A 26,646-nucleotide genomic window follows, 5' to 3' on the forward strand; every position below is an offset into this window, starting at 1 on the left:
TGAAAAACGTCTTGACAAAAATGAGGAGGCTGTCTTGACATACATGACGCGTGTTGTTGACTTGGATAGCTACGGGCGACGTTGGAACTTGAGGCTACTCGGACTACCAGAAGCAGAGAAGGAAGATGTACGCGCAGAGGTTATCGCTGTTTGCCAACACGTACTACCATCTGAAAAAGAGAAGTTTCCCGATGTTGTTGATGTGACTCATCGAGCAGGAAGAAAATTTCAAGACAATGCAAAGCCTCGCAATATCATCATCAGGTTCATCTCTCGTCGGATCAAAGAGGAACTCTGGAAAGCGGCAAAGAACAATGCATTTCTTCAGGCAAAGGGACTGCGCTTCACTGAGGACCTGACAAAGGAGGACCGCGATAATAGACAACGACTGTGGCCCAGAATTAAAAAGGCTCGAGAAGAGGGCAAGATGGCCTACTTTGTGGGTGGAAAGGGATACATCAATGGTTCAGAAGTTCGCATATAGAAGGGTTGGGTCATTGTTTCCTCGAAAGAGGAGACCTGGACTCTCTCAAGTGTATTGCAGTACTTTTCTCTTTTTTCTCAATCTTCTTGGGATCAAGTTTGAGTTGAAACCATGCTCCTAACAATTCTTATTTTCTTGAAATACTCTTCTAACTCAGGGTTCATTTAAAAAAAAAAAAGGGACTGTTCTTTTGGTATTATTAAACGGTTACATACTTAGTGTTTATAGCAATGCTATATTTATTTAATATGTAGCTATTATTACCTGGTCTTTATGACATGTTTACAAGTGCTGATCTCGACAATATACTTAATCTATCTTCAGGTTTACTTAAAGGTTTATCTTTAGCTCTAATTGTTTTCAACTGTTTGTTTAATGTTATTGAATCTTTCTTTTCTTTCTCTAAATGCTAAGGGTTTACGAAATTCTACAAAACGCAAAGCCTTGTTTCTTTTTGCCAAACAATTCAAAACAGACCTGGTCTATTTACAGGAAACTCACTCAGTCACAAATGATAAAAAATTCTGGAAATCACAATGGGGCAATAGTATGTGGCTTGCTCATGGCACTGAACATTCTGCTGGAGTTGCTACCTTAAAGAACAGATTTAACGGGGAAGTTTTGCTGACTGAATATGATCCAGCTGGTCACTGTGTTTGCCAAGCTATCCAAGTTAATGATCAAGTATACATAATAAGTAATATATATGGTTATAATAAAAAAACGGAAAATGATAATCTTATTAGGTCAATTGATGATTTATTGATTAACTGGTTAACTAAATTTCCTAATGCTGTGTTACTTATAGGGGGTGATTTTAATGTTATATTAGATAATAACATGGATAAATGGCCGCCTAGCTCGTCTAATCGGACAAACTCTAACTTAATTTCCTTTATGGATAAATTTGACCTTGATGATATATGGAGAGTAAAATATCCCATGAACAAAACATTTACATGGAGTAATAAAACAAGATCGAGCCAATCAAGAATTGACTTTTGGCTAATATCAAAGAGTGTTAATAAAAACAATATTGAGGTGGGCATACATCCTACCCCTCTCACAGATCATAAGGCTATATACATTAAGATTAACTTGTCGACATCTCAACTTGGTAATGCACGCTCGGCATATTGGAAACTTAATAGCTCATTACTCACAGATGATATTGTTAAAAAGGAGGTAAAAAAATTAATTTCTCACTTCATGTCTAAAGCTATAAATGAAAAACAATTCTGCACTAATTGGGAACTTTTGAAATTTGAACTTGGTAAGTTTTTCAGGAAATTTAGTAGTGAGTTGGCTAAATCCAGAAGGGGTGAAGAATCGAATGTGATATCAAGAATCACCTGCTTATCCTCCAAACCCTTTGATAATTTGACAGCGGCAGAAAAAGTGGAACTATCTACTCTGCAAACGAAATTAGATGAACTTTACGTTCAAAAAGCTAAAGGAGCAATTATTAGGTCCAGAACAAGATGGCTGGAGGAAGGGGAACAGAACTCGCATTACCTTTTTAATTTAGAAAAACGTCATGCCACTATTAATAAAATAAATAAATTAAATGTTGATGGAACACTTACAGAAGACCACAATCTTATAGCGAAATACTGTTGCCGTTTTTATACAAATTTATACGGTTCTAAATTTTGTCAGGCGTCAACCGAGGCCCTTTTGAATCCTTTAATTGTTAAAACAATTACGGAAGCTGATATGGTCTTATGTGATAAACCTATTACACCAGAAGAAGTAAAAGAAGCTATTACTCTCCTAAAGAATAACAAATCTCCAGGTAGTGATGGATTAGTTTCAGAACTGTACAAATCCTTTGAATCTGAGCTGACTCCATTCCTTTTTGAAGTTTATGTAGAAAGTCTAAAAAGAGGAACACTTCCTATAACAATGACTCAAGGTTTAACGACATTAATTCCCAAACCAAACAAAGATAATACTCTGATTGATAATTGGCGTCCGATTTCGTTGCTTAATAATGATTACAAAATCTTTGCTCTGATATTTGCCAGAAGACTGAAAAGAATTTTGAACTTTCTTATTGATGAGACTCAGTCAGGATTTATGCCCAAACGACACATAACAAACAACATAAGACTAGTTATTGACATACTAGATTACTCTGATATTTTGGATCTTAATGGCTTTATTTTATTTCTTGACTTTTATAAAGCCTTCGATACAGTTGAACATCAGTTCATAATTCATTCATTAATTAAATTTGGCTTTGGTAATTATTTTTGCTCAGCTATGAAAACTCTCTATGAAAACAGTAATAGCTCCATTAAACTATCAGGTGGCACGTCCCCTCGATTTAAAATCTCTAGAGGTATACGGCAGGGCTGTCCTGCCTCCCCATATCTGTTTTTAATCGTGGCACAAATGATGGCTTATCATATCCAAAGTAGTGCTGTTGAAGGCATTTCTCTCCTCGGCAAAGAATTAATACTGACACAACTAGCAGACGATTCAACACTTTTTTTGAAAAATGAAAACCAAATTCCTATTGCTATCAAAACCATCGGGGAATTCTCAAGGGCCTCCGGTTTATGCCTGAACATTAAAAAATGTGAACTTATTGCTATTAAAAACTGTGATAATTCTGAGCTGTATAACATTCCCATAAGAAATGAAGTGAGATATTTAGGTATCTTGATAACAAAAGATCAAAAAATGAGATGCGCTACAAATTTCTCTCCAATTATTAAAAGTACCCATAACAAATTAAACCAATGGCTTCTTCGTGATCTGTCGTTGAGAGGTAGGATCTTGCTTGCCAAGTCAGAAGGACTCTCTCGTCTTATATATGCGGCGATGGCATTACATGTCAATAAGGAGATCCTTAAAGACATTGACAGAATACTATATAACTTTATTTGGAAAAACAGACATCATCATCTAAAAAAGACTGTCGTTATGAATTCTTATGAAACTGGTGGCCTTAACTTTTTGGATTTTCTTACACTGAATAATACTTTTAAGATCAATTGGATCAAGCAAATGTATCAAAACCCCGACTCAATATGGAATCTTATTCCTCTCCATATGTTATCAAAGCTGGGTGGTATTGATTTATTTCTTGTCAGCAATTATAACATTGATAAAATCCCTGTTAAGTTGTCAGCTTTTCACCGCCAGGCATTTCTTTCTTGGTCACTTATCTACAAACACAATTTTTCACCCCATAAGTATTTGATCTGGAATAACAAGGATATTCTTTATAAGCATAAGTCACTCTTTCTGGAGTACTGGTTCCAAAACAAAATCATCTGGGTCGATCAGCTGTTTAATAATGAAGGACTTCTGTTTACATATGAGGAATTTCTTAGGAAATATCGTATCCCTGTGACACCTGGTGATTTTGCCAAAGTCTTTGGAGCCATCCCCACTGGTGTTTGCATGCTTTTCAAAGGTCAGAAGCGTTTGGATTATTACAAAACCGATTATCTCTCCCCAACTACCATAACCGTGGGGAAGGTGTGTTTACTTAGCGGCTCCATTAATAACAATAGTCTCATAAGGAACATGCTCCAGAAAGACGTTACAACATTACCCTATGTTATTCCACACTGGAATATGTTTGTTAATGATATACCGTGGAAAAAAGTCTGGCTCCAATCAAGCAAATATCTAATCACAAACAAAATTAAAGAAATATCTTTTAAATTGATACATAAATTCTACCCATCCAAAATGTATATAAACAAACTATTTAAGATCGGTATTAACACGGACTGTAGTTTTTGTAACAAGTGCCCTGAATCTGTTACTCACTTATTTTGGTATTGCCCTTATGTTCATTTGTTATGGCAGAAATTATGTGATTTTATACATAATAATATTGAAAGTGATATAAGAATTGCTTGGAAAAATGTATTGTTTGGTTTCTTTGAAGATAACATGGACGAAAGAGATGTATATTATTTGATAAATCTTTTGATTATAATGGTAAAATACCATATTCACTCCTGTAAATTTCGTGGAAAGAAACCATGCTTTATTGTTTTTTACAACGATTTTCAACAGTACATCCATTCCATCAAATATTCTCTTAAACAAAAGGCTCATAAAACAATAGAGATCTGCAAAAACTTGAAGGTGTTTATATAGTCCTTTTTTTTCTGCCCCAAGCAAGTTGTTCCCTAATATCTTTATTTATTCTTTATTTATTTTATTTGTTTCTATTTCTCCGTTAATCTATCTGTATTTTTACTTAATAGTTATATTATTCTTTTCCACTATATTCATGATCGTTTTCTTGTTCAATTGTTCGATTTACTATAATGACTTTTACATTTGTCTAATTGTTGTATTTTCTACAGTTTGCAATAAAGAAGAAAAAAAAAAAATAAAAAAAAATAACGAATGCAGGGCCAACCAAGCAAATATCTAATCACAAACAAAATTAAAGAAATATCTTTTAAATTGATACATAAATTCTACCCATCCAAAATGTATATAAACAAACTATTTAAGATCGGTATTAACACGGACTGTAGTTTTTGTAACAAATGCCCTGAATCTGTTATTCACTTATTTTGGTATTGCCCTTATGTTCATTTGTTATGGCAGAAATTATGTGATTTTATACATAATAATATTGAAAGTGATATAAGAATTGCTTGGAAAAATGTATTGTTTGGTTTCTTTGAAGATAACATGGATGAAAGAGATGTATATTATTTGATAAATCTTTTGATTATAATGGTAAAATACCATATTCACTCCTGTAAATTTCGTGGAAAGAAACCATGCTTTATTGTTTTTTACAACGATTTTCAACAGTACATCCATTCCATCAAATATTCTTTTAAACAAAAGGCTCATAAAACAATAGAGATCTGCAAAAACTTGAAGGTGTTTATATAGTCCTATTTTTTCTGCCCCAAGCAAGTTGTTCCCTAATATCTTTATTTATTCTTTATTTATTTATTTTATTTGTTTCTATTTCTCCGTTAATCTATCTGTATTTTTACTTAATAGTTATATTATTCTTTTCCACTATATTCATGATCGTTTTCTTGTTCAATTGTTCGATTTACTATAATGACTTTTACATTTGTCTAATTGTTGTATTTTCTGCAGTTTGCAATAAAGAAAAAAAATAAAAAAATAAAAAAATAACGAATGCAGGGAGAGAGCCAAGATGGCTGCGACGTAAGAGAACGTATGTTGTTCAGATAGTCAAGGGGTTTTGTGATTAACACCAAGTTATGTAAGTACAAGTTGATTTTTTTTAAGCTTTCACGCATCCAACCTTGTATTTTGAAGTGAGACACGTTTTCTTTGGATGGGAAAGGGAGTTAAAGGGAAGAAAAGCAATAACTTGTCGACAGCGGAGTCCTCAGTCATGCCCAGCGACGACACAACTGCCGCGGTAACAATGGAAGAAGTTGATGGAAATATGGAACTTTCAAGCTTTAAAATGCCCCAGAACGGTACTCCAAAAAAACCGGCACCGAAAAGAGCAAAGCGAAGATGAAGGTGGTATACTAGCGGCAATTAAAGCTCTATCTGCTAAACACGATGAGACCTTTCAGAAAATTTCAACCATTGAGAAAACAACGGAGGCCACTTCACAAGAGGTTGCAAAACTAACTGCGACAGTCCAAAAAGAAAAAGGAGTACAAATGGAGAAGGAAATTAAGAAACTCCAGGCTGAAAATAAACTCCTGAAAGCAAGTATTGCAGAGAGCCGTCGCTGGTCATTGAAGATTCACGGAATAAAGGAAGAAGACAACGAGAATATCAGGTCCAAAGTTATCACCATCCTGGAGGGAACTGCACCATCCACCCGAGGTTGCTTGAAGGAGGGGATTGACATCGTTCACCGCATTGGACAGAGACGTCCAGACGGCTCGACTCGCTCAACTATAGTCCTGTTTGCTTTGCGACGACACCGGGATGCTGTTTGGAAGGAGGCGAGAGGTTCCAAGTTTCTTCTTGACAACAAGCTGAGGATCACCGAAGCTTTGTCCCCAGAGGATAAAGCTGCAAGAGAAAAGCTTTGGCCTTTGGTTCAGAAAGCAAGAGAAAGCTGCTTTCCGTGGTCCTTTCGTCTTCATAAATGGGAAGAAGATGGACTTTCCACAGGTAACTTAAAATAAATTGGTCTTTTTGACTAAAGTGGGCTAATCCGGAACAAAACTGTAGAATGTTTGAGACTGTGCAGACTTTCATGGGACCCCTTTTGGAGACAATTATTATTTAATGTGAACTTGATTTTAAATAATTTGTTATTTTAATTATTTGGTTGTTTTATAGTTTATTTATAATTTATTTAATTTCTACACTAGTATATTTGGAATACAAGGTTGTTTTGAATTTTTTAGAAAAGATTTGTTTTGATTACAAAAGGTTCCTTATATTTATGTGTGTGTGTGTGTGTTTGTTTGTTTTTTTTATTTTATTATTATTTTTTTTTTATATATATATCTTCTGTCTTACTTATTTATATATATTAATATACACATTTTATTTAATTATTATTCATTTATTTATTTATTATTTATTTATTTTCATTTTTATATATTTATTTATTATTACTAAACTCTTCTTTTTTCTTTTTTTTCTTCAAACCATTCCTATACTTTGTTGCACTAATCACTCGTCCTACAACTGTCTGACATCTTCAATCACTAAATAGTCTACACATACTTTAGATCCTTTATTCTTCAAGTTTGTTTAACTCACGATTGTGCTGTGAGAGCAACATGTTCTTTTACTAAATGCTTAGATAATTTAAATGGTTGTTAATCGCCACCTCTTCAGATCTTTATTTTCTAAAAGCGCATTTCTTGTCTGGTATTTCAAAATTTCAAGTGTTCTACTCTGTTTTCATGGATCATTTGTTTAAGTCTCTTAATGTTGTGTCCTTAAATGTTAAAGGTCTGAGGGATATTACTAAGCGTAAGGCAATTTTTTTGTTTTGTAAAAAATCAGAAGCTGACTTAATTTTACTTCAGGAAACACATTCTGGCGAGTCAGACGTTAATTTTTGGAAAACACAATGGGGGAATCTATCTTATTTTAGCCACGGCACTAATCATTCTGCAGGGGTCTTGATTTTCTTGCATAAATTCAAGGGAGAAGTTCTTCAGACAATATCTGCTAGTGATGGTAGATGGATTCTGTTGATAGTTAAACAAGACAATGCTAAATTTATCATTTGCAACATATACAGATTTAACTCTCACAGTCTTAATAAAATATTATTTGAATTAATAAATTTAAAATTAAAGGACCTCAACAAAAAATATCAAGGAGCTGTCACTATTCTCTGTGGAGATTTTAACGAGTGCCCAGACGACACAAAGGATCGATATCCTCCTAGATTATCCCAGAGATCAACAAATAACCTGTCATTACTTTGCTCTAATCTCTCCCTGACTGATGCTTGGCGATTTTTTTTAACCCCAATGTGGTGGAATTCACTTGGTGTAATAGAAATGCAACACTGAAATCTAGAATAGATTTATTTTTAATATCATCATCTATTCTTCAATTTGTAAAAGAAGTTCATCATCAATATGCCCCATTAACAGATCACATGCAAATAATTTTAAAATTGGGTAAAACCCAAGAAAACTGTTAGGTTGAAGATATATTTTATCCCATATTTTACTCTATTAGTATTGCAAAAGAATTGTTCCACAGCGTGACCTATGTTTGACCATATGGATGAGAAGACTTCACAGAGAAGCGGATGCCTGAGGACTGGATCAACGTCTGCAACATCAAAAGAGGTGTGCCGAGACACACCTCTGAAACAAAAGGACTGAGACATTTAGTACCAGAGCACTAAAAGGCATATCTGCCTTTTCAATCAGTGGATGACTGCCATTGATGTCTGTCTTTCCTCTTGTGTCTGAGATGTTTACATATTCCTGCTGGTGCTTCCCCCTTCATCCCTTAGTACAAATACGTTGTATTGTTAGGGACTTCCCTAATAAAATAGAGGGCTCAGCGGAGTGTGCTCCAGAACGAAGTTGGAGATGTAACTGAGCACACCTCCGTTCGTTCTCCTCGCGAGTAAAAGATCAACTCTTGTCTTCCTTCCATCCATTTAGCCTTTGTTCAGTGAATGCTTAGGTGATTGAACCTGACAGTAATTATTAAATGCATCTGAGGGGATATTTGAAGAGTTTGAGTTTTGTTCAATGGACCATACATATACGAGCCAGCCAAACACAGCGAGAAAACCAGCGCTGACTCCAGTCGCCATCAAGTTGCCAACTCCTGACATTCCAGAACCTTTGAGAGAAACTGAGACTGCTTGCGTTTCTCTTTCTTGTTCTTTTTCGAGTTCAACTTCTAGATCTGTTTTTCACCTTTTCACACAGCGTAATGAAGGCCAGTTGAGCAAGTGGAACAAGTAATTTTATTGATAGTGGAAGGCACCGATTTCTTCTCACACCTTTTCCATTAGGTACGATTAAAAAGACAACTGAAAAGCATAATGTTAACAAATGTTGTTCCAGGCAAAGGCAATTAATTTTATTTACGTTTGATGTTAACACACAAAAAAACTCAACATCACTCAGACACAATGGTTCTTCTGGCACTGATCACATTGGCTAAATGTCAATAAAAAAGCTTTGCAAAATTCAATACATCATATTTTATTCAAAATCACATTTACATCTTACCACAAAGAGTCAGTTCCTTCTGTTTTTTTTGTCTTTTTTTAAAGCTTGAACGATCGCTGCAATTCTCACCAGCACAATTGTGTCTCTCAGCACTATGTTTAGTGGAGAATGTTTTAGCACAAACGCTGCAACTGAATGGCTTGTCTCCACTGTGCGTTCTTGTGTGGCTTTTTAAATTTCCCTTTTGAGAGAAGCATTTTCCACAAGCAGAGCAGGAAAAGGGTTTTTCTCCATTGTGCTTTCTTGTGTGGTTTGTTAAATGCGGCTTTTGAGAGAAACTCTTGCCACAAACTAAGCAGGAAAAACGTTTTTCACCACTGTGTGTTTTTCTATGTTTTGTTTAAGCAGAGTTGTCAGAGAAGCATTTTCCACAAACGGAGCATGAAAAAGGTTTTTCTCCACTGTGCGTTCTTGTGTGGCTTCGTAAATGCGACTTTCGAGAGAACCTTTTGGCACAAACTGAGCAGGAAAAAGGTTTTTCTCCACTGTGTGTTCTTGTGTGCCTTTTTAAATTTGACTTTTCAACGAAACTCATGCCACAAACTGAGCAGGAAAAAGGTTTTTATCCAGTGTGTGTTCTTGTGTGGATTCCCAAATATGACTTTTCAGAGAAGCTTTTACCGCAAACCGAGCAGGAAAAAGGTTTTTCTCCACCGTGTGTACTTGTGTGCCTTTTTAAATTTGACTTTTCAACGAAACTCATGCCACAAACTGAGCAGGAAAAAGGTTTTTCTCCAGTGTGTGTTCTTGTGTGGATTCCTAAATATGACTTTTCATAGAAGCTTTTACAGCAAACCGAGCAGGAAAAAGGTTTTTCTCCACCGTGTGTACTTGTGTGGATTCGTAAATGCGACTTTTGAGAGAAACTCTTGCCACAAACTAAGCAGGAAAAACATTTTTCACCACTGTGTGTTTTTCTATGTTTTGTTAAAGCCGAGTTGTCAGAGAAGCATTTTCCACAAACGGAGCATGAAAAAGGTTTTTCTCCACTGTGCGTTCTTGTGTGGCTTCGTAAATGCGACTTTCAAAAGAACCTCTTGGCACAAACTGAGCAGGAAAAAGGTTTTTCTCCACTGTGTGTTCTTGTGTGCCTTTTTAAATTTGACTTTAGAGAAAAGCTTTTACTGCAAACTGAGCAAGAAAAAGGTTTTTCACCACTGTGTGTTCTTGTGTGACTTGTTAAATGCGACTTTTGGGAGAAGCTTTTACCACAAACTGAGCAAGAAAAGGGGGTTTCTCCACTATGTGTTCTTGTGTGCGGTTTTAAAGACAGCTTTGAAGTTAATGAGTCAGTGTGACATGCCCTTTCACCTTTGGCTTGCCCATCATCATCATCATCATCAGGAGAGCGTGATAATGTGTCCTCATTATGTGCTTGTGATGGCCCCCAGTGGTCTTCGTCACCTTCTGTTGTCACGTGATAACTTGAACTGCTGCTTGGAGGCTCCGCCCCTCTGTTGTCCTCACTCTCATCCTTGTTTGCATCTTCACTCTTTATAGGGACAACGTTCAGTGGTGACTTGTTGACCTCCTCCTCCTCCTCCTTTTTAATGTGAGTCAAGTCTGGCTCCTCTTTTACAGAACGGAGATCGTTTTCACTGACGTCTGCAGGACACAAAAAGACAAATTTGGTTTGGTCAAGTCAAACCTCATGTGGCGACTATGTCTTATATTGTTTCTACATGACTTGTGCCTGCCGCACACGGAGCAATGCGTGCGACCCGGTGTTAAAGAAATTAAATTTGTCATGTCATCATGTTTCAAAACTATGCTTACAGGTTAATAGAAGGTCACAAAAACATGGACCTCTTAAACCGGAAATACGTTAGTTCAGTCGGAACAGAAGTGTCTATGCTGGCAGTTTAGCAGGAATCAAATGCACGTCTTGAACCGTGTTCGACGGGAAACCGTTTAGCAGAAGTGTGACCCAAAGATGTTTTGGAAGCTGAAACCGTTAGAACAAAAGGAAGCGTGTGGACGGGTGTGATAAAGTCAAAATGTGTCCATTCTGTTTGAGTTTGCATATTCAAATCTGCTTCAATAAAAAGCCACATGGGAGAAGAAATCTTTGGCTTTCACTCTGGGAACTAAATGTTCCTGGGCTTGTTGGTAGAAAAGGGGGTTGTGATGTTCTCACTTTTTAAGCCCATAGTAAGCCAAAGATGCAGATGCATTCCTTGCAGCATGCGCTTGTTCACTGATGAGATCCGAGCAACCCTGGATGGATGCATTAAATGTATTTTAAATGTTTGGATGAGGTGAAACTATGCACATGTGCACAAAACAGTGCAGGGCCACCCGAGGTTAATTGACTCTCACCCCGACCAAGCCAGTACAAAGTTCATAAATAAGACCAATACGTACTTGATTTTTTTTTTAAAAACTTAATATTTTGTGTTTTATCCACTAAAATGGATCAACCGCCATTGATGTTTTCGCCACAGTGTGCACATTTTTTAGAGTCAGGCAGAATTCTTTCCGTAAGGAATTGCTTCAACAAGATATAAAAACCAGAAAATGTAAAATGTTAAATAATCAGTTCAAATTTTATTTAAAAAAAAACATGGAATTCACCCCCCCCCTTATTGGTTATTCTTTGGCATTTATTTTCTGAACTGATTTCATTTGGCAAAAACAAATGTTCAGCAGACCTGCAAGTAAAAGGCAATATTTAAAAATAAAGCGGCAATAACCTTGGACGCATTTCCCCAAACAACTTAATGTTGTGATGCATATGTTTAACGACAGAAAGTCGTTCTTTAGAAAGCAAATGAGAGTAAGACGGGTACAAACCTGCTTTGATTGGCACAACACGAGGCTGGTTGCAACCTTCGCCCAGCAGTGGAAGATGTTGCTCGGACTCTTCTTTTATTCCACAAAGTTCCTCTTTGTACTTGGGTGTCGTTCTTGCACACATTTTTCAAACGCCAATCTCAACAAATCCGCACTCGATCTCTGCTTGGCGATGAGTCATGTGCCTCTTTTCGTTAGCGGCTAGCTCTAGCTAGCTAACAAACTAAGCTAACTACGCCGAAAAGCATCAACGCGCGAAGATGAGGTTATCGGGACACAAAGACTTAATGAATTATGTCATAGTCCTTTAGAGTAGCACTGGACATTCTGTCAGAAAATTACAGTCAGTTCCACACTAAATCAGAAGAATTTAGCGGTGGGATTTTTTGTTCCGGTGTGGACGGGTCGGTGGATGTGGTCGAGGTCCTTCGGAAGCTGCACGCTTGCTAATGACGTCATGCTTTAAGCACGTATTTTTCAAATATCTTTCTTTGCCTCTGTGTTTGTTTTTACCCCTGTTCTATTTTAATATATATTTTATATAATATTTGAAATCGGTTGATAAAAAAAATTAACAAAATAACTAAATTAACGCCACATTGGCGAGTCAGCTTCACGTCACTTCCGCCGATGCCTCGAGAAGCCGCTGCTGCAACAGCACTGGGACGTTTACGTTTCTCCTACCGAACTTGCAACAATGCTGTGGTTCAGTCGGGCTGCAAGATTGTATGAATATAATGTCTGCATATACTAGCAGTGCTTCTCAATTATTTCACGCCCGCCCCTACCAAGAAGAAAAAGATTCGCGCCCCTTCACCACCAATTTTTTTTCTGTCTTTGTAGATTGATGTTAGATTGTCAATAAAATATCTCTGAACTAACTTAAATTGATAAGAAATATAATTTTGAGAACTATTATAGTGAGGATCTCGAAACTCAGTACTCTGTTGTGCAAATATTGATGAGATGACAAATATTTGTCATGTCATGTCATTATCCACACCGCTTATCCTGAACAGGGTCGCGGGAGAGTGCTGGAGCCAATTCCAGCTGACAACGGGCGAAAGGCGCACAACACCCTGAACTGGTCGCCAGCCAGTCACAGGGCAGACATAGACACCGTCACTGAGTGGGAACTGAACCCACGCTGCCTGCACACAACTCAGGCGAGTGTACAGCTCCACCATCAGTGGTGATATTAGGGCTGGGCGATATGACCTAAAATCAATATCGCGATAAATTGGGCAATTTGACCTCAATAACGATAAATGTGCGATAAATTCCCCCTGAGGACCAAAATCAAAATAAATGCAGGAAATGCATATTAACTGCTTTTTTTATTGACCAACTGGTACACATTAGTTTCAATGAAAAATAAAAGTACAAAAATCATTTGAATAAAGATTCAAAATAGCTTGCTTTGCATGACTTGAACAATGTCACAAAGAACAGGAGAAAAAGGGTACCTCTCACAAAATCTTTTTCTGCAAATATATTGTGCTGAGATGCTGTAATGCCATTTGCATAGGCCTAAATTTGTGTAAAGGTATCTTGTAAACAATATAAATAATGCCATGTGCAAAGGAGCTAGTCGCCTGTAAACAAAATGCGAACTAAAATGAAAAAAATGTCAATGGAATGCCAGTGCCAAATAAACAAGTGTGCTTCATCAGGAAAATGTGCCGTCTCGAGTGGTGCGCGGTCGCTACTTGTCGTCTACGTCATGCACAGTCAGGCTCAAACAGGGATCCATGTTGCGACTCGACCACAAGTCGGATGTGGATGCAAAATGCTCGACATGTCTACGCTCCCGTCCCGATGTTGTCCATATAAGGAAGTGCTGTTTGCGACAAATATTTCCGTGCCTCTTGTTGGCTACGTTCATGAGGCGTTTAAATCCTGTGCGCTCCACTGTAGCTCGAGGAGCTCTATCTTTAGCTATGTGCTAGGCTATCGCGTCCACCTCTGAGACATTCTCTCGTATGGTGTCGCCTCCGTTCTGGGCTGTTGTCACTTGTCGAACCTTTCTTCTCACTTTGAACTTTTAGCACAAGCTCCAAGTCAACAACATGGTTGTGTTGTGGGTGGTGAAAAAGAAAAGGTTGGACGCGCTGTTTCAGGTGCTTACGATGCACTTTGTAGTTTATGTTCTTTTGCTCAAACATCGTCTTTTTGGAACCCAAAACATTTCCAAACGACAGATGTCGAATTTCTTTTCGGGACAAGCCAGTCAGGAACAATTTCAACAAACATTACGTCGTCTTCAGCCGTGTCAGCTGCTTCTGGATTTGAATCGACAGCTACGACCGCGTCGTCAGTTTTCTTTCTTGTTCAGCTGGGTGGAGTCACATGACTACAGCCGCTCAAGCCGTCTTACAGGGGCATGAACATAGCTGCAGACTAAAAGGACTTCTTTTTTTTTTAAACACCGAATTAACCGACATGGGCAAAATGATTTTATTAAATTTCGATCACGGTAAATTTTCGGTTTATTGCCCAGCCCTACGAGAATAGCAGCGATCCTTGAAGCTTAAAAAGACAAAAAAAAAAAACCTGAAGGAACTGACTCTTCGTGGTAAGATGTAAATGTGATTTAGAAAATGTGATATATTGAATTTTCAATGCTTTTTTTTTGACACAAGGCCAATGTGATCAGTGCATTGTGTCTGAGTGATGATGATTTTTTTTGTGTTTACATCAAACATTTAAATGAAATTAATTGCCTTTGCCTGGAACAACATTTTTTAACGTTATGCTTTTCAGTTGTCTTTTAAATCGTACCTAATGGAAAAGGTGTGAGAAGAAACTGTGCTTATGAAATCGTTGCCTTCCACAATCATCAATAAAATCACTTGTTCCACTTGCTCAACTGGCCTTCATTACGCCGTGTGAAAAGGTGAAAAACTGAACTAGAAGTTGAACTATAAAAAGAACCAGAAAGAGAAACGCAAATAGTCTCAGTTTCTCTCAATGGCTTTAGTATGTCAGGAGTTGGCAACTTGATGGCGACTGGAGTCAGCGTTTATTTGTCACCATGGACGAGATGATCCGCATCACGCTGTTCGTTGCTGCTGCTGTCTTAATTGAACCCCGGAGGTCACCTGCCAGCATCCCTGAATTTCACCGGCGGATATTCAGCTATCCCACGTCTGACCCCAGATTGTTGTGGAATTTTCAGCAGTTAGGGAAGATCAATGAGATAGTCTGGAAAATAAATGTTCTTTTGAGTCAGTCTGCAGAGTGATCTCAGTGGGAGAAGTGCGTGGGAAGATACTGATGCACACAGGAAGATGAAGATTTATTTGACAGTAACTGTGTAATCTTAAAACAAAAAGATATTTTTTCTGCGTTGAGCCTACTTATCAGTCAAGGTCGTGTTGTTTTGGCTTCACAAAGAATCCTCGAGTACAAGAAGCAAAAGTCACTTTCTTCAAAAGCAGGTGGCCACAATAAATAACAAAAACCTTACTTGCAAAATAATTGTCCATAATATTAAGATTGAACAAAATAGTGACACAAATATTGAAAAAGTAAACAATGTCACGATTAAACATTGAATACTAAATTATTACTAAAACAGTTCAATGAATCTTGAAATAAATAATGAATCACCGTAGTTTAATGAATACTGAAACGAATAATGAAATATTTAAGTTAGTTAAGTTGTGAACACTGAAATCATTTTTTAAGACTATAACATTTAGAGAATAAAACAGTGATGTATTTTAATTTAAAATTCGCAACCACGTCGCTGGCGAAAAACCCTGTAAAAAGGCAAATATGTTGACATAAAGTATCACTTTATCATGTCAACTGTTTATAATAGAGAAATACATTTGGAATACTATCCAACCAACAACATGGTGTCAGATGTGAAAACAAAACCAGCAACAAAAGTCAAATTCAATACATCTCTCAAGTTCATATTTGGGAACTAATATGTTTGTTCATGTGCATCTTAGGTTTTTCTCTATGTTTAGAAGAAGATAACAATGATTTGCATCGCAAATGGTGACATCTGTCGGTGAGTTGGTGACAGTGCTCCACACAGCCAGCAGCCAATCATATCACAGCGGGGTGTGGCCTGTTCTTCCGCTTTCGTGACGAACAGACTGCCATTTTCTCGGAGGAAATTCTTTCAGTGCGACTCTGAAAAGACGACGCCATCTTTCATTCGTCTCGTCGAACAAAGAGAAGCACACGAGTTATCGCCAAGCAAAGACCAAGTGCGTATTTGTTGAGATTGGCGTTTGAAAATGTGTGAAAGAACGACACCCAAGTACAAAGAGGAACTTTGTGGAATAAAAGAAGAGAACGAGCAACATCTTCAACTGCTGGACGAAGTTTGCAACCAGCCTCGTGTTGTGCCACTCAAAGCAGGTTTGTACACGTCTGACTCTCATTTGCTTTGTCAAGTACGACTTTCTATCGTTAAAAATATGCATCACAACATTAAGTTGTTTGGGGGAATGCGTTCAAGGTTATTGCCGTTTTATTTTTAATTATTGCCTTTTACTTGCAGGTCTGCTGAACATTTGTTTATGCCAAACGAAATCAGTGCAGAAAATGGACTCCGTGTTTTTTTTCCCCATTTTAAAATTCGAACTGATTATTTAACATTTTACATATTCCGGTATTTATATGTTGCTAAAGAAATTAAGTTTGTCATGTCATCATGTTTCAAAACTTTGCTGACAGATGTAGTGTATTTTTATATCCACACTGATAAAAATTTTGGGGCTGATCTACTTAGAAAATGTAAGGTAACCTTTTGCATCACACATTTATGTTTATAAAGCAAGGACAGTGCTTTTTTCATCTACTTAATTTCTTGTGCATCAGAAATCGGTTTTGTAAAGTCTACTTAATTTTACATGTCAAGTTAGTTTCAATTTTGCAAGTGAAGTCAACTTAATTCTGCAAGTTTGTTAACTACATAAATGCAGTAAATGCAACCTAACTATTCAAGTTAACTTACTTGGAAAATTAAAACTAACCTGACTTGCAAAGTTAAGTGGATTTTACTTGCAAATCTAATTTCTTCCACACAAGAAATGAAGTAGCCTTTACAAAACAATCCTTGCACTATCTACATAAAAATGTGATGCAAAAAGTTACCTTACATTTAGTAAGTAGATCAAGCACACCATTTTGTGTCATGCTGGGTCTACTTTAAATATTAAGTATGTGACACCTGTTGGGCAATCATCCACTGATCACTCAAAATATGTTTCCAAGGCCAAGGGTCAACATGACTATGAATGAATTCCAACAACTGATTAATCAAATAATTGGTAACAATTAAATTATAAACTATTTTTGTAAAGGACAAACGGGCAATCATTAGTTGCGGCCCCAACACTATACATATGAACAACGTGTCAAACCATGCATGTATAATTTTGTGACTTAATTCAAAACAAAACTTGGAATTTCTTGAGTTTATATAAGCATATTTATTTGACAAGAAAATATTTTTTGTTATGAACAGTGAGGGTGAAGGTAAGACGTGGCAAAGTTAAATACATTGAAAGGACATGTTCATTCATAATCGATGTTTGTCTCAAAAATTAACTCACCTAATATCCGTTCATCTAACACCAACCAAACATCCATCCTATGCTTGTGGATGTTTTTATTAAATTCTGTTAAAAATAATTATAATTTTGTCACCATTTAAATAGAGAAATCTAAGATCATAAAAGAATGAATGCATGTTCCGTGGAATGTGATTTGTCAACACGGAAAAGCTCTGAGTGATGAAAACGTTAACGTACGGTGAAGGAACAGGTCTCTTTGACGGCCAAAGTCTGACTCTGGTAAACAATTGATAATTAGACCTCAATGAAGTGATTGTGCAGTTGAAAAAGTTCATATCTTGACTGTGCAAAGCTAAAGTGAGAAACTAGGATTAACTATTTGGCAAACACGAGAACGTATTCAGTCTCGAGGAAGACTGAATGCAGTAAAATTGCAATAAGAAGAACAATAAACCAGCCCAGAGTGTTACAATGTCCTGGAAACAAAAGTTTGGGATTGCCCCTGAGGGTGAAATTCCTCTCTGAACTCCTCCTTTGTGCCCCCGGCAGCAACTCATGAAACAGGGAAACTGATAAGAGATACAATTTTGTTGAAACAGAACATGCAAGGTTAAAGGTCATGCAAAACGAAAAAAAAAAAAAACATCTAATGTTCCATACTTCAGTTTGGTGACGGATGGACTACGGTAATTCAATTAATGGAACGACATTTTGAGATGGAAATGACAGGAATGTCATGAATTATCATGTTATGAGGGGACTTTTGATATACAGTAAATTGATATAAATTAAATTAGAAATTTTTAGTCTGCGCATAATCCACTTCAAAGAATACTGACTCATTGGTTGAGGAAAACGGGGTTATATTAGTTCAGTGGTTCTCAATTATTTCCTGTCACGCCCCCCCTACCAAGAAGAAAATAAATTAGCTCCCCCCACCACAATATTTTTACATTTCGTACTCATGTACATGTTCTTTGTATATTAATGTTGGATTGTCAATAACATATCCCTTAACAAAGATAAATCGAAAAAAAATCTATCATTTTGAGAACGACTATTGTGAGGATCTCGAAACTCAGCACTCTGTGGTGCGAATATTGATGGGATGATAAATATTTAATTTACGTTTTTGTTTATTTTTTTTTAACTTTATTAACATGAACAAACCAAACAGTTATTAATGCGTACATAATATAGAAAAGACAAAAAGAGCCAGGGGGATTTCAAACAAAAATTCTACATAAATAACATAAAGCAACAGTTTTAATTTGTTGACTATACATTTTTTTTTTATGTTCACAATCTGATTGACGTTGAACCGCTTCGTTGTGATGACGTCAGCCATTTCCGTGTTCCAGCCTGAGAGCGTCTGCTAAATTGCTAACGTAGCCATCGTCTTATTTTGTTCGGATACGTAATGGTTGCAATACAACATTTCTGTTGATAGCTGCTGGCTCTCCGCCCGAGCGCGGTTTGAGTCAGACTTCTTTTAAAAGTTGAGCGTCCATCGAAGCAATTAATTTTAGCGATTAGCGCGCTTAGCGTCTTCTTGCTCGCTCTGCTGCGGCGCAAGATAGCTTGGCGCGGGGCATTTAAGGAGCGGCGAAAGAAATCACTTCAACGAGCGACGGGGCGACGCTTTTTTTTTTTGTTAATCAGGACTGGGCGACACGTTTTTTTTAAAACCAGTACTGCGTAAACTCTGGGCACAAATAGCTTTGACGAGCTCAAACTCGCATTGTCTGAGATCGCCTTTTTCGGTCCCAAAACCATGCAAAAAAGCATGTTCGCCAGGGTCCCACGCGCCCCCCTCAGCATCACACCGCGCCCCTCTATTTGAGAATCACTGTATTAGTTAGTTAAAAAAGAATAGCTAAATTATAGTTTACGTGTTCATGGGGATTGAATATGAATCATAAACAGAAGACAAAACCAAATGGCATCGGCATTTGTAAAATATGATGAGGGATTAAGTTGGTGAGCTCTTATGGGAGACGGGGCGAGACGCGAATGGATTGAAGCTTCCGCCAGTGACCCGTCCAATAGTGTCACCACCACACAGCTGTGCCGGGTGGCCGTCCTCGAGGGCGTGCGCCTCCCAGTTACTGACATCAAGCGAAACAGTCAGTCAATGAGAAACTGCTAATCAGAATGAGTAGAACCCCCATTTTTGCATCGATGAAAGAAAATATTGTATTGGATGGAGAAAAAGAATTGTTACAGTTGCGGGTTCAGGGGGTCAAGAGTGCTAATTCACCGGGAACGGAAAAAAGAATATGGGAAAAAAAATAAAATAAAACCGGGGGCAAGCAGCTAATGCAGCAGCCGACGCGTGCAGCTCCCATTGCGTCTGCTCTTTCTGTTTCCGCTGCTCCTGGGCAAGGTTCTGGTGACGCAGTGCCACAGCAGGCTTGTTGTCCGCACCGGCCGGTCAACAAGGTCACGTAAAAGAAGTAGGGGTGGTTCTAGACATGGGTTGTGAGTGGGACGTGCTTTTGCTGTGGGGTGACTGGGTGATGAGCGGTCCAAACCGAGCCACTTCCTGAAATGTGCCATCCTGTGGTCCAGCGCCATGCCAGTCACAAAGAGCTCCACTAGCACGGGGGCGCCATCGCTACCCCCTCCTCCGACAACGCTTCGATGGCTTCCAAATGCACACTTGACGCCTCAACCCGATTGGGACCACATTCCACGATAGGGGTGCCCGCCGAGCCTCAGCATTCAAGGACCGGCAAGTCTTGGCATTCCGGTGACGATTGATGGACAACAGTTTTTGATGGTGGAACAAGATATTCCACGCTTTGCAAGCTTGATGAGCAACAATGAGCAACAACACTGTCACCCTTGTGGGACTCTTGAGATTGGCCGAGTCACTGCCATGGACCGAACCCGCACCTGTGAAACAAACACTGGAATTCGAGTGGGACTGAATTTCCAGAAGGGACTGAATTTGACTGTGCACTTCCGCCGGGGGAAGCATATGTTGTCCTCCGTTCCAGTCGACTGGGCAGCTCTGAGACCAGGGTCTCCATCCTCCCGCGGGTGGTACGTCCTGTTCCTGCTCTGGTCTGCGTGGTGGAGCCGCCTCCACCCATTCAAACCACCAATTGGTCCTTTGCATTGAACACTCAGTTCTGATGATTTGGTTTGTCAGGATGTATTCACGCAATTTCGAGGGTCAGAAGCGCATCTTGAATTAGGATTATGTATTTGTGATGTCTACCGGTGCTGCCTCGCATGTGTGCCTTGCCCCAGAGCAGAGGAAACGGTATGAATTGTCTCTGTTCGCTGAGCCACAAATCACATTAACTATCGGTGCGCATCATCATACTAAAGAATTTGGCCCATTGGTGAAGACTTTTGGCAGAGTTAATTTCAGATGTTGAATACTCCATGTCACTAGCAGGGTGTGGTGTTTCAGCACCCATTCCGAATTCTTCTGTGATGGAACATTTTCCGAATTTCTTGACAGTATGGTAGACAGGGAATGGGTCACTCTGAAGCGAAAGCTCTGTTTGTGTCTCTGCCAGAGGGGTTGTGGACCCGGGGTCTGACTGATGTTGTTCTCTGCTCCACAGCTTGTCCAATTTGTTTTTGCTATATCTGAGCCTCCCCCATTTGACAGAGTTAATGCCGGTACAACCTGGCGGACTGCTCCTCGCAAGTGACAAAGACAATCTTGGCTTGTCTCGTTTTTGACAAAAACTCTGACATATCTTGTTCAAGCAATTCCTTATGGAATGAGTCAACCTGACTCTAAAAACTGTGCACACTGCGGCAAAAAGATCAATGGCGGTTGATTAATTTTAGTGGATAAAGCACAAAGGATTACGTTTTTTTAAAATAAATCAAGTACATATTGGTCTTATTTATGAAACTTTTACTGGCTCGGTCAATGAACCTCGGGTGGCCCTGCACTGTTTTGTGCACGTGTGCATCGTTTCACCCCATCCAAGCAATTAAAATACATTGAATGCATCCATCCAGGGTTGCACGGATCTCATCAGTGATCAAGCGCATGCTGCAAGGAATGCATCTGCATCTTTGGCTTACTATGGGCTTAAAAAGGGAGAACGTCACAACCCCCTTTTCTACCTACAAGTCCAGGAACATTTAGTTCCTGGTAATAAAGTTCCTGTGGCCCAGGTGGTTTGCATCTCCCCCGCAACTTATAGTTCCTGGTAATTTTTGCAAATGACAATGATGACGGAACAATGGGAGGTGTTGTGTTACTTTGTTACTCATTACTGACACCCTATGGCTGTTATACATCATTGCGGTTACAAAATAATTCAGTGAACTCATAATATTTTGGTGTATCTGCGTCGAATTTGAATACATATTGGATAACTTTAAAATATACAGTCATTATTCAAATATGTCAACACAAAAGTCAGAGTGAAAGTGTTGTTGCTGAATGCTTATGTGTAAGAACTTTTACTCTTCAAACGTAATCTTGTTTTAAAATTTATTTAGAAACAGAAATTTTATAAAAATAAAAAGAGTAATGTCAGAACGTACTAGCAGGATAAATGTCATTTTGGGTAAAAAAAAAAAAACAAACGAAAATCATACAATAAATAGCGACTCTGATTCCAGGGCCCCTTTAATTATTTTAGGGATGCAGGTTATCATGAAAGCAAAAAGTACCCACGATGAAACTATCTATAAATGCAAAAAGAAATACTTGAAAACGTATTTCGCTTGAAGGATTCCTATTTTATCAATGACATTAGGTTGCGATGGCCCCCAGTGGCCCCCCATTAATAAGTTAGGGTCCCACAACAGGTGTTCCATCAGACGCACATAATAGCATGTGTGTGCTAACTTCAGCTCGCCTCCAGAAACGTCTGTGACTATGTCAGGAATGAAATCAGGCATCAGCCGCAACGTGCTTCCTTTTTAAATGCTCGTTTATCACAGCTGTGCTGCCAAAGGGAGGTTTACATCGAAGGACGTAATTTATTGAAATGCCCCCATGGTCTGGTCCAAGTCGGGGTCGCACGCATTGTTCCGTGTGCGGCAGGCACCAGTCAAGGTAGTACGGTAGAAACAATATAAGACAAAGTCACCGCATGAGCTTTGACGTGACCAAACCAAATTTGTCTTTTTGTGTCCTGCAGACGTCAATGAAAACGATCTCCGTTCTGTGAAAGAGGAGCCAGACTGGACTCACATCAAAAAGGAGGAGGAGGAGGAGGAGATCAACAAGTCACCACTGAACGTTGTCCCTATAAAGACTGAAGATGAAAACAAGGATGAGAGTGAGGACAACAGAGGGGCGGAGCCTCCAAGCAGCAGCTCAAGTCATCACGTGACAACAGAAGGTGATGAAGACCACTGGGGGCCATCACAAGCACATAATGAGGACACATTAGACGCTCATGACGATGGTGATACTAATGATGATGATAATGGGCAAGCTAAAGGTGAAAGGGTATGTCACACTGACTCATTCACTTCAAAGCTGTCTTTAAAACCGCACACGAGAACACACAGTGGAGAAAAAACATTTTCTTGCTCGGTTTGTGGCAAAAGCTTTTCTTTTAAGTCAAATTTAAAAACACATACACGATTACACACTGGAGAAAAACCTTTTTCATGCTCAGTTTGTGGAAAATGCTTCTCTCGAAATGCAAATTTAGTAAGGCACACAAGAACGCACAGTGGAGAAAAACCTTTTTCCTGCTCAGTTTGTGGAAAATGCTTCTCTGGAAAGGCAAATTTAACACAACATACAAGAACACACAGTGGAGAAAAACCTTTTTCCTGCTCAGTTTGTGGCAAGAGTTTCTATCGAAAGGCAAATTTAACACAACATACAAGAACACACAGTGGAGAAAAACCTTTTTCCTGCTCAGTTTGTGGCAAGAGTTTCTCTCGAAGGTCTCAATTAATAATTCACTCAAGAACACACAGTGGTGAAAAATCTTTTTCCTGCTCTGTTTGTGGAAAATGCTTCTCTCAAAAGGCAGGTTTAACATATCACACAAGAAAGCACAGTGGAGAAAAACCTTTTTCATGCTCAGTTTGTGGCAAGAGTTACTCTGACAAGTCTAATTTAACAAGCCACACAAGAACACACAGTGGTGAAAAACCTTTTTCTTGCTCTGTTTGTGGAAAATGCTTCTCTCAAAAGGCAGGTTTAACATATCACGCAAGAAAGCACAGTGGAGAAAAACCTTTTTCATGCTCGGTTTGTGGCAAAAGTTTCTCTGACAAGTCTATTTTAACAAGGCACACAAGAACACACAGTGGTGAAAAACCTTTTTCTTGCTCGGTTTGTGGCAAAAGCTTCCTGCATAAGTCGCATTTAACAATCCACAAAAGATTACACACTGGAGAAAAACCTTTTTCTTGCTCTGTTTGTGGAAAATGCTTCTCTCAAAAGGCAGGTTTAACATATCACGCAAGAAAGCACAGTGGAGAAAAACCTTTTTCATGCTCGGTTTGTGGCAAAAGTTTCTCTGACAAGTCTATTTTAACAAGGCACACAAGAACACACAGTGGTGAAAAACCTTTTTCTTGCTCGGTTTGTGGCAAAAGCTTCCTGCATAAGTCGCATTTAACAATCCACAAAAGATCACACACTGGAGAAAAACCTTTTTCCTGCTCAGTTTGTGGAAAATGCTTCTCGAAAAAGACATATTTAACAGATCACACAAGAACACACAGTGGTGAAAAACCTTTTTCCTGCTCAGTTTGTGCCAAGAGTTTCTCTCAAAAGGGGCATTTACAATGCCACACAAGAACACACAGTGGAGAAAAAACTTTTTCCTGCTCAGTTTGTGCCAAGAGGTTCTCTCGAAAGTCGTATTTACAAAGCCACACAAGAACACACAGTGGAGACAAGCCATTCAGTTGCAGCGTTCGTTCTAAAAAAAATTGTCACTAAACAGGGAGCTGAGAGACACGATTGTGCTGGCGAGAATTGCAGCGATCCTTGAAGATTAAAAAAAGACAAAAAAAATGAAAGAACCGACTCTTTGTGGTAAGATGTAAATGTGATTTTCAATAAAATATGATGAAATTGAATTTTGCAAAGCTCTTTTATTGAGATCAGTGCCAGAAGAACCACTGTCTGAGTGGTGATGATTTTTTTGTGTGTTTACTTCAAACATGTAAATAAAATTTATTGCTTTTGCCTGGTACAACATTTTTTAACATTATGCTTTTCAGTTGTCTTTTTAATCGCATTTAATGGAAAAGGTGTGAGAAGAAACAGTGCTTATGAAATCGGTGCCTTCCACAATCATCAATAAAATCACTTGTTCCACTTGCTCAACTCGCCTTCATTACGCTGTGAAAAGGTGAAAAACAGAACTCGAAGTTGAACTCGAAAAAGAACAAGAAAGAGAAACGCAAGCAGTCTCAGTTTCTCTCAAAGGTTTTGGAATGTCAGGACTTGGCAATCTGATGGTGACTGGAGTCAGCGCTGGTTTTCTCGCTGTGTTTGGCTGGCTCGTATATGTATGGTCCATTGAACAAAACTCAAACTCTTCAAATATCCCCTCTCATACATTTAATATTTCACTTTCTGAATACATTTCTGACTGGCTAAATACACTTTCTAGGTTGAGCTCTATCAAGCGTTTGGGGTTTGTTGCTAAGCAGAATCTCACTTCAGAAAAACTATAATGTAAAAAATACTTAGGTATTAAATTAATTCAATAACCCGACCCCGGATGAGCGGCAGAAAATGGCTGGATGGATGGAATAATTTAAATTGCATACATATTCAAATGAACAAATATGTTCAGAAATATTCAAGAGTGAAATAAGGTTTAAATTGATATTGATATAATTTAACATTAAAATAATTGAATAAATATTGTAGTATTATATAAGCAAGCTTAAATATACATTGAAATAAATTTTAAAAAAGTCATGTATTTTTAAATGGCCTTATATAGATATGGGAAGTTCAAAGAAGTGACCAGTCTTGGTTCTGAAGTTCCGATGTAACCAGATACTGCCCTGAGAGAAAATAGGCCTGAGCATTGTTTATGGTGGGGGCAATTCTCTCGCCAGGTCAGTGACCTTCCAGGGTATGAGAGTAATTTAAGGTGGTCACGAGTAGACTGGTCGTATCAACGGGGAGACGCATCTGCTCTCCCTCTGGGGGACTTTTGGAGGGAAATCCCGAAGACTAGCGTGATGGGAATTGCATATGCAACAAGGGAAAATTAGATATTCATGTCCTATTTGGGCATTCCCTGTAAGAAGGGAATGTCTGAGAGGGGGCTCGCACGTTTTTGGGGAGACTTCTTTTGACATCAGCATGTGACGAGAATAAAATCTTTTTCGAACCAGTTCTTTTCCATCACCAATCCAGCCTTGCTCGGCTGCCTCTCCGGAAGGCAGCAAGGACCCACACTTCAAAGACAAAATATACTACATATTGAAAGAAAAATAATACTCAAATATTGAAATAAGTATAGAATTGAATGAATAAACAACAAAGAAATAAATACCTCCTGGAAAATATCGTTATTTTCAACATTTGTCAACATTTTTCTTTCTTGCACATTCTTAAACAATCGTAAATGTTTTTTACTTTTTCTTAAGTTACTTCAGTGCATTTCACACCTGTGCCTTCAGGGAATTCCGACTTCGTCCTACTTGAATGAATCCCCATCAAAATACCATGACACCACGACTGGACAAATAATATCCAGAAACACACTTATGCACCACTGAGTGAGTGTTGGATGATATAGCTTGTTGGAATTTATCTTTATATCAATGTTAGAATTTAATTTTAAACCAATGTAAACTCGAATTAGTAATCTGACTCCAATTTGCGACCTTAACCAACTCTCACTCATCCAACAATATGCGCGCTCGTTCTGCAATAGAAAGGTATCAGGAAGCCGGCATTTTCACGCACAAGTGGATTTATTCCCAATACACAGACTTTCTGCATGGCCCCTGGGTCCCGGGTCCCTCTCAATACAACTCTACACCTCTCTTGCCACCAGCGAATGTGTTCTACCCCCGAGTTGCCCAGTAATGATTCATACTATACAATATGCAAATGGCACAGAGACAAAGGCATCCTGGCATGATTCTATTGGCTATGTGTATCCTGCAGTTAACTTTAGCTTGCTCTCATTGGTCTTTCTCCCCCACCGAATCCCGTGGCTCCTCCTGCGTGTGATCT

At 38.4% G+C, this 26,646-nt stretch overlaps 1 protein-coding gene across 1 annotated transcript; it reads left to right on the top strand.

Annotated features, from left to right (window-relative positions):
• The first annotated feature begins 43 nt into the window (after positions 1-43).
• Positions 44-24,679, top strand: LOC148342447 (uncharacterized). Its single transcript, XM_088288183.1, has 2 exons — positions 44-472; positions 22,669-24,679. The coding sequence occupies exons 1-2, from the start codon at positions 44-46 to the stop codon at positions 24,376-24,378; spliced, it is 2,139 nt and encodes a 712-aa protein (XP_088144309.1). The 3' UTR covers positions 24,379-24,679.
• The last annotated feature ends 1,967 nt before the right edge of the window (positions 24,680-26,646 follow it).

The sequence above is a fragment of the Idiotropiscis lumnitzeri genome, chromosome 2 (genome assembly GCF_059441095.1).
Source record: "Idiotropiscis lumnitzeri isolate Australia: NSW breed Sydney's pygmy pipehorse chromosome 2, RoL_Ilum_1.0, whole genome shotgun sequence".
NCBI classification, from domain to species: domain Eukaryota; kingdom Metazoa; phylum Chordata; class Actinopteri; order Syngnathiformes; family Syngnathidae; genus Idiotropiscis; species Idiotropiscis lumnitzeri.